This window comes from Gallinula chloropus, assembly GCF_964237585.1.
Source record: "Gallinula chloropus genome assembly, chromosome: Z".
In the NCBI taxonomy this organism is placed as follows: Eukaryota; Metazoa; Chordata; class Aves; order Gruiformes; family Rallidae; genus Gallinula; species Gallinula chloropus.
Genome location: NC_140089.1, coordinates 77752191 through 77765002, shown reverse-complemented (window position 1 = coordinate 77765002; position 12812 = coordinate 77752191). Strand labels below are relative to the sequence as shown.

General features: G+C 40.0%; 1 protein-coding gene across 1 annotated transcript in view; it reads right to left on the bottom strand.

Moving 5' to 3' along the window:
- The window catches only part of ZFR (zinc finger RNA binding protein), a gene marked incomplete at its 5' end in the record, with an annotated part of 44372 nt that overhangs the window by 19632 nt on the left and 11928 nt on the right, over positions 1–12812 (bottom strand). The window contains 7 exons of the mRNA XM_084278308.1: positions 1040–1233; positions 2128–2416; positions 5685–5876; positions 6839–7086; positions 8321–8539; positions 9166–9310; positions 10944–11226. Of these exons, the coding sequence (XP_084134434.1) occupies positions 1040–1233; positions 2128–2416; positions 5685–5876; positions 6839–7086; positions 8321–8539; positions 9166–9310; positions 10944–11226 (1570 nt within the window). The remainder of the gene's footprint in view (positions 1–1039; positions 1234–2127; positions 2417–5684; positions 5877–6838; positions 7087–8320; positions 8540–9165; positions 9311–10943; positions 11227–12812) is intronic.

The window sequence follows — 12812 nt, the reverse complement described above, 5'->3', positions numbered from 1 at the left end:
AGTCTCCCAAAGGGTTCAATACTGGCTCCAGTCCTGTTTAACATTTTCATTAATGATCTAGATGATTAGGCAGAGTATACCCTCTGCAAATCTGCTGAGGACACAAAACTGGGAGGAGCAGCTGATATGGCAGAAAATCACTCTGCCATTCCAAGAAACAGATTTCAAGTGGGCTGGAGGAGTGGTCTGACAGGAACCTCATGAAGTACAAGAAGTACAAAGTTCTGTGCCTAGCAAGGAACAACCCTTTGCACCAAGGTATGCTGGGGGCCACCCAGGTGGGAAGCAGAAAAGTGTGGCAGAAAAGGACCTGGGGCTCCTGGTCCCTGAACACAAGCCAGCTATGCACCCTTGTGGCAAAACAAGCAAAAGGGCTGCATTAGAGAGAACAGTGTCAGCAGGACAAGGGAGTGATCCTTCCCCTCTAACTGGGCACTGGTGATGCCACAGCCAGAGATCATGTGTCCAGTTCTGGCCCCACAGTACAAGAGAGATCTGGACATATTGGGAGGGGTGAGTCTAACAGGGAGCCCACAGTGATGAAAAAGGGACTGCAGCCTGTCTCCTGTGAAGAGAGGCTGAAAGAGCTGGGGCTAGAGAAGAGAAGGCTGGCCTAGAGAAGAGAAGGCTGAGGGAGAAACTTCTAAACGTATATAAATACTTGAAGGAAGAGTGTAAAGAGGACAGAGCCAGGCTCTTTTCAGTGGTGCCCAGTGGCAGGGCAAAAGGCAGTGAGCACACACCAAAACACAGGAGGTTCCCTCTGAGCATCAGGAAACAGTTTTTTACTGTGAGGGTGACTGAGCATTGCCACAGGCTGCCCGGGTACGTTGTGGAGTCTCCATCCTTGGGAGATATTCAGAAGCTGTCTGGAAATGTTTCTGGGTGAGTGGCTCTAGGGTGGCCCTGTTTGAGCAGGGGGGTTGATTCAGATGACCTCTACAGCCCATTCCAACCTCAACCACACTGTGATTCTACGTCAAGTTAAACAAATTTGCACTAAAATAGTTTAAAAATAAAGCACATTTTCATATAATACCTCCTCCACATAGTCATGGCCCACTGGCTGTACATCACTTTGCAAGGCAGCAAGAGTTGTGGGAGTCACTGGTTCAGCTGCTGTGTCTGGTTTTACTTCCTGTGTTTGTACTGTAGCAGCAGGAGTTGTTTTAACACTTTCTGCCGATTTCATTTCTTCCAGTTTACTGCCTGTTGTCTGAAGCTTATTGCCACCTACAAATAAAAAAATTAAATCATTAACTTTCATTGAATGACAGTGTGATTACATATGATGTACAAAAGAAGACTTAATTTGCAAATATCAATTCTTCTGGTCAAACCATTATCAATCTGTTTAAACTAGGTACAATTTAAACATTTTAAATACAATTAAAGATTTTTTAAAAAATAAGCTAAACAACATTCAAGTTATTTAAACATTTAGTTTATTTCAACAGGAAACTTCTACTTTATATAAATGCCATTTTCATTATTAATTTCCATGGCTCTTCAGAAGAGTTAGGACTGGGAACAATTCAGAAAATGTATTTTAATAACTTTTTTGTCCTCAGGTTTTTTTTTTTGTAAACAGATCCAAAAAAGTACTTCAAAACCTTATAATGTTTGTCCTAACAATGGCAGTATACTCTCAGTGCTGCAACTGCTTGGGTCTGTCCTTCAAGAGCAGGATAGCTTATTGTGGAACAGCTGCTTCTGTCATGCTCACTTCAAACATTTCCCCTGTTATAAGGATGTTTCAGTTGCACAGTTATCAACTGCCAGCTACAGCAGGTTGCCTTACCAGCCCAGGCTGCTAACAGAGACTGGGACTAACTCGATGATAAACTGCAATATGCCAGCACCTACTACTAAGAAACCAAAGGTGGGAGGCTTCTGATGAAGGTGGGAGAAGCCTCCAAGGGGTTTAAGACAACCAGGCAGAAAACACCATAAATTCTGAAGCAAAACTTTTATATGCTTTCTTATTTTCACCTATCAGTAATTCTCTTAAACATAACAGTTACTCATGCATAAAATTAACTAAATACATTTTTATTTGCTGCACTAAGTCTTACAAAGATATAGAATAGGTTAGGTTTCAAAATAAAGACTGACTTCTGTACTTGCCAACAAAGTTTATTTTCGGTGTAGATATTTTCTTTACAGCTATATTAGCAGCAGTTGAAGATGTTTTGTTGTTGGACGCAGTGTTAAGTGGTGTGTTTGTCGTGGGAGTAAGAATTTTCACTGCAGAGGATGCAACAGAGGAGTTCACAGTACTGCTGCTAGTTGCTATATTTGAAGCAGAGGCAGTTGGTTTGGAAGCAGATGTGGATGTTGAGGAAGTAGCTTGGGTGACCACGTTTGGTTCAGTTGAAGGAATGGGTTTGCCAAGTTTTGTGTGCAACTTCACCACCTGTAAGAAGGAAGAGAAATTCATAATACTATCTCCCCAGTATGACTAAAATAATGAAAAGCAACGAATAATCAACATAATTAAAAAGTTAGCTATTGCTTCTTTACAAAAGGTGATCTTGACAAAAAAAAAAAAAAGACGTACATGGAAAAGCTGTTGAAATCCATAATAAGGAAAGAGTTAATAGTTACCTCATACTGCTAACTTCCATTAGAAATACAGACATTTACTCCAAAAGCTATAGAGTTAAGAACAGAAAGCCAACAAATACACAAGCCAGTACAACTCCGGGTAAACTGTTTCAATGTAAAAGGCTGGTTGCTTTTTACTCTCCCTCCAAAGTTTAGGACACTGAACTATTGTGGTCCCAAATATTATTTGTAAAAAAAAAAAGGTATTAATTAATTAGGATTGAATAACACTGTCTCTATTGATCACTACATTTTACATGCATTCATATTAGAAAACATTCCCAGGCTTCCTAGCAGAACTGAAGACATTCCTTAGATAAAGGCTTCTTCATTTGTTTGATTTTTAAAAAAGCCTATCTGCAGAGGCAGTTAAGGGGGATGGGGGAGGTGCATTTCAGAGCTATTTAGTATCCCTTAGAAAGTAAAGAGGTACATGCTTATTCTTAGAAGTAATAAGCAGAGGCTGTGTCCACCATATGCTTCAGAGAGAATACTTCTTTATGGTGACAGCTGACCACAGCCTGAAAAGGCAATGCATGTAGTCTGTAGAAACAAAACCTGCAAGATCAAAACTAAAGACTGGGTTTTGGAAATAGAAGTAAAAATAAGTACTTTTTGAGATAATGGAAACTCATCTACACAGTCATGACATGCACACAGCTGTACACAGACACTTCTTAGGTTTTTGTTCTCAAAGTTTGCATTCAGAATACAGACATACTAATGCCACACAATACTGTAAGTTCAAGCAACTCTTAAAAATTACTTTTTTTGTCGGTAGAAGACACAAAATTCTTTAGTGTACCTGTCGTGGTTTTACCCCAGCTGAGAGCCGAGATCCACGCAGCTGTCTGCTCTTTGAAGGAAAAGAGCAGGGGAAGAGCGAAGTTGGGGGGGGGACGAGGGGGGAGGGGGTGAGAGGCAAGGGAAGGGAAAAGGAAGGGACAAATAACCCCAAAACCAAGAAATAAGAGGCCCGTGGGTTGGGATAAGGATAGTTTACTAGAATAGCAGAAAGATAAAATATAACAATGCTAACAGGACTTTAGAGCAAAAATCTATGAAGCTGTTGATACCCAGTGCAGTTTCTCACCGAACCCACAGCTCAGGCCGTGCCGTCCAGAGCCGTCCCGGAACCCGACAGCTCCCCAAGAACCGTGCATCCCAGAGCTGCCCGCTCCTCCTCCCACCAGCCCCCCTTTATACTGGGCAGGACGTAATTGGCATGGAATACTCTCTTTGGTCAGTTTGGGTCACCTGTCCTGGCTTCGCCCCTCCTTTCTCATGAATAGAGAAATATGAAGAGCCGAAAGTCCTTGACTGTCTGACAGCAACTAAAACCATCAGGGTGTTATCAGCACTGCTTTCATTTTAACACCCAAACACAGCATTCCATCCCCTGCTACAAATGAAGTAAACTCCATCCTGGCTGAAACCAGGACAGTACCACAGAAATGGAGTCCTTTGAGATTTCATTTCTACACTGATGACAGCCTAAATTAGCAGTGGTTAGGGACTATCTATGAGGAATAGAAAGCCACATCCAAATACATAAGGATAATATATACCTATAGAGTTATTTGGCACAACCCAAAGATTTAAGGGCTCGACTTAAGAAAGAATACGAGGCAAGTTATCAAAATTATAATTTCTGCCTTTGTACTAATAAAAAATGATACTGAGAAAATTGTTTTAAATTTGTAATGAGATTTAATAGGAATGTTACTGATTCAACAGTGTTCTAAGATGCAAGGAGCTATAAACACTGAAAATTAATACTGTATTTGTTACTGACATTAATCTTTCCAGAGTTTTATGGAAAATCTGTAATATCTAAACAAACCTTCTACACTGCCATTTTATTTATTATTGTATGGACAAATTTAAACCACAAGTCACAGGGGCTCACAGTGCAACCTAGTGTCTTTATTCCACAATGCCCACCTAACTTCACCCAAAGAGTAAAGAAAACATGTTTACCAAAAGTCTTCCAAACATACAGTCTTTATAAAGTCTACTACAGGACATTGTTCCTTGCTCCCATATGACAATTGTTTTTGCAAGAAACAGCAAGGAGTGATGCATAACAGTCCTGTCCCTTGGCACTGACTCATCTTAGAGTGGTTTAAAGTGCACTGAAAGCTTCGCAGCACCAGACTGTTGTGGTTCAGCCTCAGATGGAAGCTCAGGACCACGTGACTGCTTGCTCACCCCCTACCCCACTGACCTCCCCATGGTGGAGATAAATGGGGAAACTGGGGAAACAAAGACAAATCTTGTGTGTTAGTGTAAGGAGAGGTTACTGGGACAGCCACGGGGTGGGGGGGGGATCCAAAACCCACAAGACTTTTAACAAAATATACAAACCTGGTGAGACACAATGCAGGTTCTCACCAAACTGCACAACTCTGACAGCAGAGCTCACACTGTCCCCAGGCTGCATCCTGGAGACATGCCTCCCCAGACTAACTCTCTTTTATGCTAAGCATGTGGTATGGAACAGACCTCTTGGTTAGTTTGGGTTAGCCTATCCCGGCTGTGTCCCCTCCCAGCTTTCTGGGTGTCCCCTGCCTTCTTGTTAGCAGGCAGGCATGAAAAGCTGAAAAATCCTTGACTACTTAACAACAACTAAACCATCAGTGTGTTATCAGCACTGCTCTCATCCTAACTCCCAAACACAGCTCTGCACCAGCTACCTGAAAGAAAATTAACTCTATCCTCACTGAATCCAGGACACAGATGCGTAAGGCGAATGTCAAGCAGAGTCTTAAAAACAAGGGGCACAAGCATGCCACTGCATGTACTCACTGATTCCTTTCCTCATCTTACTCTACACCTTCTTCCCATGATTTGCATATTTTCCCAGTATATATCCTCTTCTCCTGATGCCATGGTAGTATTTCTCCTCCTTTCTCCCAACAAAGCCCTTCTAATAGTGAGCTTGAAGTTAAGTTTGAAACAAAACGCAGAAGTAAACATCTTTAATTATAATTTTACCTGTGTATTTTCTCCTAAGACGAGAAAAAACAATGGGAAGAAATACACAACTGACTTGTACAATAAGAGAGAATTCTTACTTTCTGATGCTTGGCTCCACGGATATGGGCAGCATAAGCATCTGCTCCTGTACAAGACACATCACAAAGCTCACAGCGCAACTGATTCTGAGTTCCACGAGCAGAAGTGCTGCTGTTATTGGTGTTCTGGGAAGCTTTTAATGCTGCTTCTTTCTTTTTGTGTTTCTGGCCTTCCAAGTGTTCTTTGTAAGTCTGTTTAAATAAAACAATACACACACAATAAGCTCTGTACCACTTGTTCACCATTCATGTGAAGATGTGTAATACAGAAAATAGCATAAACCACATGTTTTGTATAAGAAACACTTCCTACATTGAACATTTCTTTCATATTACATGCTCTAAGGCATTAGGAGGCATCTTCTAAGACCAAAAAATTTTCTTCTCCACCACCAGCATTCCACTTTCAGGTAATATGATACAGGCTTTTCTCCTCCAATTTCTCAATTCCTCAACCAAAGACTGATCGATAGATATTACCACTGAAAACTTGATACGCTCTGAAAGCTGCAACTCAGTTAGTTTCCTGCACTGCATTGGGTTTATTCTTGACTTTTAATTCAAGCCTATGCAGAGAACTAAAAAAACAAAAATTCAGAAGAAGGTAGTTCATATATACAGCTGTGCTGAAAATGAAATTAAGAAGTTGATGTTTGTTCCTATACACTGGCAATCTAGAGAGCAGACAGGGTGGGAAACACTGACAAGTTCACCTAAATAGTAAGAACTGTTTAACCAGACACACACATAGCATGCACTTCTACCCACTGAGAAACTAAACTCAGATGCTGGAATACAATGAAGAATACATTTTCAGGCTTATCATTCACAAAATCTATGTAATTCCATTGTTTTGAAAAAAAGCATTTTCTAAGAAGACTGCTATGCCAGAAAAGCAAATAAAATTCTAAGTGTAGAATATTTTTGAAGTCCAAAGCACAGCTGGAGCTTCTCTGTACAAGCTCAGGTAATGTACCTTTTTGTCTTCTCATAGGAACTTGTTCTATAATAGTGCACATTTTCATTTGATCATTCTATTAGCAGAAGTATAGAATCAGGTCTTTACAAACCGACAAATATTCTTAAAGGGATCAGGTTTCAGCTACAGACATTATGAATAAAGCACATAACAGAGTATTACATAATACAGGTACCTGTGGTCCAGCACAGCTGATCTTACAAACATCACAGTAGTGGATCTGGGGTGGTTTGGGAGGTTGTTTTGGTTTCAGTTGCTTATTTTGGAATGGTGTCTTTTTAGTAAAGGTGGTCCCTGTCCAAGCAGCTGTTGCAGCAGCAGCCGCAGCTGCTGCCGCTGCCTGTTTCTGTTGCTGCTGCTGCTGCTGGTAATAGGACGATGCGGCTGAATACACTGCGGCTTCATAGCCAGAATAAGAGGTACCTCAAAGATCAAAATGAAATAAATGTTACATCACTGTACATCATGTATCAATTACATAATACACTAATTCAAAACACTGCATAATAAGTCTTGGAAGGGAGCAGGCCAGGATATAAACAATTTATTGAGATCTTGTTAGGCAGTCTGAGTTTGTCTTGATGTTTCATAGCACATAAACACACAGCTACCAATTGTATCAGGAATGAATTTGATTTTAGATGCATCTTTGCAGAGACACAGTTATGTTAGATGTATCAAAGCTTCCTAAAGAGCATGTGAAATTTCCTGGTATGTGTGGTAAGAAGAGGTATGATGTAACAAGAACCTGAATAAAAGACTTTAATAAAAGATTTATCAAAGGCCACTAGAAGCAGTCTTCCAAAACCAGATTTGCTGTTCAAGTTTCCAAATGGCAACAGGGAACTTGAACTGACAGGAAGGGAAAAATGAAGATAAAAGACAGAATAACTAGTTCCAATTGTACTTCACTTGTTTAAGTTCAGTGTGAAGAAATTAAACTGTGTTTAGAGCCCACTAAAACACGACTACCCAGTCCTTGATTTCTAGTATCAAAGTTGAATAGATCAGGGAAACTGAGCTTTCATACCTTTGAGCCTGATTTGCCATAAACTTTCTACATCTACTGGTTCTACTATTTTAACTCTGATCAGTCTCTGTCTCAAGGAAGTCTCAAAATCCTTTTTTAAACAGGAAACAAAACAAAAAGTTCCAGGTATATATAATACGCCAGTTTAATACCATCTGGCCATAAAAATGCTACCTCTTATCATTTAACTACTGTTTGGATTTCTAATGTTTGAAGGAAAGGGGTTTTATGGGGGCACACATTTTCTTTTCAGAAAGACAGCCCAAACTTACAAGATTTATATTGGACTGCTCCTTGTCTCTGCAACTGCTGTGTGATGGCAGCATGCTCCCTTCCAATTTCCCTGGTAGTATTTGTGTGGATGTGTTTCTTTAATTTTTCTATCCCCTATCTGTTCTTTCCAAAGCTTACAGTAAGTCGCAAAACACTGTCCATGTAGCAATGCCAATACTTTGTATATACTCAAATATAACAAAATAGGCACACAGAAACATCAAACCACTGTTAAAGATACAACAAATTATTTTGCCACTGTAATGGTACACAAACTTCTGAAATTCTGAGTTTTTAAAGCCTCTCCTGTAGCAACTGCAAAGATCCAAACGACATAATACCAAAAATTCTTACCAGAATAAGTAACCGCTGTCGTGCTGTATGTTGCACTTTGAGTATAGGATGGAACAACAGTAGCTGCAGCTGCCACTGGCTGCACAGTAGAGGATACTGGATATATAGAAAATGTAGTTGTTGCTGGACTTGGGGTTGCAGGTTTTATAGCTGTCACTTGTCGTGTTTGCTGGGCTTGGGTATACTGAGTTGCCCCTTGGCTATATCCTGCTTTTGGAGCTAATTAGGATATAAAATAGAAGTGTAAAAAGATTTATATGTTTTACCTGTACAAAATGCAAACCATATTAATTGATCATTAAGAATTAACAATACGCTAAGGAACAAATACGCAGGAAGTGTTTTTTGTTTTGGTTAGGGTTTTGTGGTTAGGGTTTTTTTTTTATTTGAGTTTGGTGTATTGGTGTTTGGGTTATTGTATTTATGCTTTTCAATGATCATGATACCAATAGTTAACATACATTAATAGTTACATACAGTAAGTAAACGCAGAATTAATAAAGAGAGTCTTTCCAACAAGACCACTATCTGAGCACATCACTGACTATTCAAGCCTACTTCAGCAAGGTTTCTAGACAAATCAACCTGAAGTCTGCTTGGAAGTATGTTCTGAGTGTATTTCTTAACAACCCAGACCTCAGAGATAATGACTTACGGCAATGTCACAATAACATTCAGGTTCCAGGTATAACAAATTTTTCTACAAGTTGACAGAGATCACAAGATAAAACTTACTAAAAAAAAATAAAATCCAGATAATGTTAAATATGAAAAAACTATTTTTAAGGTATTGAAGTAGTGCACAGATGGTGTATAATGGCAGCAGTTTGAATCGCGCCACCCACCTGTCTGGTAGTACGATTCAGCTACGGAAGGCTGAGGCTGGGCAGCAGCAGCCACAGCCGCCGCAGTCGCGGTTGGCTGCTGATAGTATTGTTTGCTGTCATAAGCGACGGCTGGGGCAGTAGATCGAACGTAAGAATAGGAATCCTAAAAATTAATAAAAAATTAAAATAATCAAATTTCTCCTTTAAGGAAGTATCTGGAGTAATAAAAATCATTATCAGAGACAGAGAAACAACGTATTTTCTTCTGGTCTACTAAAGTAGATTTAAAAACCAAACAAAACATTTACAGATACAGTATATAAAAACAAAAGCAATAAAGAAATTAAATTTATCTTTACAGATACTTCAGGCCTGACAACAACCCTGATGGTCTTTCTCAGACTCAATACAGGAATTAACCTCATGCTATTAACTCACTTTCCTTAGCAAATTATTCTGTTACTGAAAAGCAACTGCTCTCCCTAGTTGTTCACAATGACTGAACTACACTTCTGTAAAATATGAAGCTACATTATCTCTACAAAATATGAACATCTCCTAAACATAATAAATTCACAATTTTACAAACTTGACCCTACACTTTAAAAATCCCATAATCAACAACATTTTCTTTTTATAGTTTGAAAGTGATACTTTAAAAGCCACCTTCGCTTTCTTTGCTGTATCAACCAGTCCATTAAGGAACCCTATCTGGTTTATAATGGCAAGGGAAGTAACCCACCTGACACCTTTACAATGCAGGAGATGGCTAGTACGCTTAGAGGGAACAGGCCTGGAAACCACTACATGTATGTCCATATATTCTCTCATCCTCACCATAGTTATTGCAACGTGTCACAAACTGATTAATTGAGAGGTAGCAAGGCATGAACTACTTACTGTAGTTGAAATGTATTAATGTATAAAAATTAGTTTTATTTCCATGGAATACAACAGTAACACCTCTTTTCTGTCCAACTAGTGTAAAGTGGAATGATTTTTATTAACTTTAGGGGATTCCCTTCCTATGTTATTCTATATTACCATACGTAACAAATTTGAAAAGCTGCATAAAGGAATTGAGACCTGGTGCAATAGTACAGTCCTTTTAAACAAACCAAAATATTAATGAGAATCTGTTAGTCTCTTGGCAAGCTCAGAACTAAAAAGTTAAAAAATTATTATAAGAGACATACTACTTCAGCATCCAGGATGAAAACAAGTAATTCCCTTTTGTAGAAGCCTATAGCCACATGGGGTTAGTGAATGCAGAAAATGCACATACAAACTAACCAAAGGGTAGTTCCTCACCTAGGGTAACCTTCTATCCTCACACACTGAGTACTAGAACTCCTGTGGCACCAGGAATCTGACAAAGGAACTATTGCTACCTCCAATGAAGACTTCTATTGAACAGTTTTTTCAGTTGCGTCAGTTCCATGACCCAGTTTACTGCATGCCATTGAGCATTTAAGCTAGCTGAGACAAGACAGCGTTACTCTTTTTAGGAGTAAAAATTCACAAAATCACTTGGAGGTAAACATCAGTTTATTGCTTACTGTGTGAATGTCTAACACTTATCTCCTGCAGTAGTGCTGATAATCCCCTATACAGGCTTCACATTCTATCAGTTTTCACTACTATGTAATTTGAGTTGTACTCAAAACTGTGATTCACAGAAGGAAAAAACAAACAAACAAACAACACCCCCCCCAAAATCATTTATGCAAACCGGCCTCCTTCTTTTAATGTATCTATTAAAAATCATACAGTGCAGGTATTTTATTTTAACCCACCTGGTAATTCTGAGTAGTGACAGGAGGTGGTGGTGGCGGTGCTTCTTGCTGCCTCTGTGTGTAACCATAATCTGTAGCTGTATGTGCTGTAGGATAGCCTCCATAGGCAGCAGCTGTTGCAGCAGCTGCAACAGCTACTGGAGCAGGCCTGGCTACCGCAACCGTAGCTGCAGCTGGAGCATATGCTGCAGTAACCGTGTGCGCAGCAACTGGTGCCTGGTGGACAGTGTAGCTAGCAACTGTAGTTGGATGGGAATAGGCTACACCTGAAGCTGGCTGCTGGCTATATTGGAAAAAGACAGTAAAAGTAAATAAGATTAATCCAACATACTACGGTAATACCTACACATTTCAAAATCCCAGATATGATTATTAACTTGTTTGTCCTATACAGTGTCCTGGAACAGCTATGTATTTATGCATACAGTCTAATGGCTTTTACTGCTTCTCTTCCACTCTCACTAGAAAGGCTGCACCATTCTGATGTTTCTGTGGATGCACACATCTAATGCAAGTGATGACTCTTTAGCAAGGGGGTGTTGGTGTTGGGATTTTTCAAGCATTGGAACATGAGGCTTTCATTCAAAAAAATACAGAAGTCTCATCTTCTCATGACTAAGTTTTTAAATGCTGAAGTAGTTCTTCAATAATGCTGATGTACCTGTCATACTAAGAAAAATACTACTTTTTTCTGAGAGCTCATGATTGACCCACACTTGCATCACATTTTTAAATAAACCATATAAAAGTAATGGTATTTCCGGGACTTGCATGAAAATTAGCTCAGAACTCAGCACATTTGAGACACAGAAATTTTAAACACACACCTCAGGGAACTTTAGGATTATAAAAGCTGGCCCCACCTGTTCATACAGAAGTCCCCTGCCTCACAACACAAAGTATCAAAAGGACAGCCAGATCAAGCAAAGACCACTGCTACCAGAGCTGTGATAATCTATCTTCCAGGCAAAAGCTGAGACTAATCAGCCTCTCTAAAATTTGCTGGTAGGATGTTAATATAGGGCTATTTACTGAGTAAATATTAACAGTGGAAATAAAATATTATTACTTCAAAGGTTTAATTATTCGAAAGGAAACTGGTATTATTGGCTTACATTTATGTTTAACTGTGCATTACGATTAGAAGCTTAGAATAGTTGTTTTGATTTTTAAACACGTGAACTACTCGTAACAACTGTATGAATGACAGAATCACTGAATGGTTTGGGTTGGAAGGGACCTCAATGCCCGTCTAGACCCTCCACCCTGCTATGGACATCTGCCACTGGACCAGGCTGCCCAAAGCCCCATCCAACCTGTCCTTGAAGACTAACAGGGAGGGGGCAGCCACAGCTTCTCTGGGCAGCCTGTGCCAGGGCCTCACCACCCTTGTAGTGGCAACTGTTTAATGGAAGTCTCCTCTCCTTCAGTATAAACCCATTACCCCTTGACCTATCACTTCACAACCCTGTAAACAGTCTTTCTCCAGCTTTCTTGTAGACATTCTTCAGGTACTGGAAGGCTGCAATAAGGTCACCCCAGACTCTTCTCTTCTTCAGGATGAACAAGCCCAACTCTCTCAGCCTGTCCTCATAGGAGACGTGCTCCAGCCCTCTGGTCATCTTTGTGGCCTCCTCTGAACTTGCTTCAACAGCTCATTTCTTTCTTATACTGAGAAACCCAGAGCTGGACACAAGCTCTCCAGGTGGAATGCTGAGAGAACATGGGATAGATGAGTGGACAGTGAGGTGGGTTGAGAATTGGCTGTCAGACCGAGCTCAGAGAGTGGTGATCAGTGGAGCAGAATCTGACTGGAGACCTGTGACCAGTGGTGTTGCCCAGGGCTCGGTGTTGGGTCCAGTCCTGTTT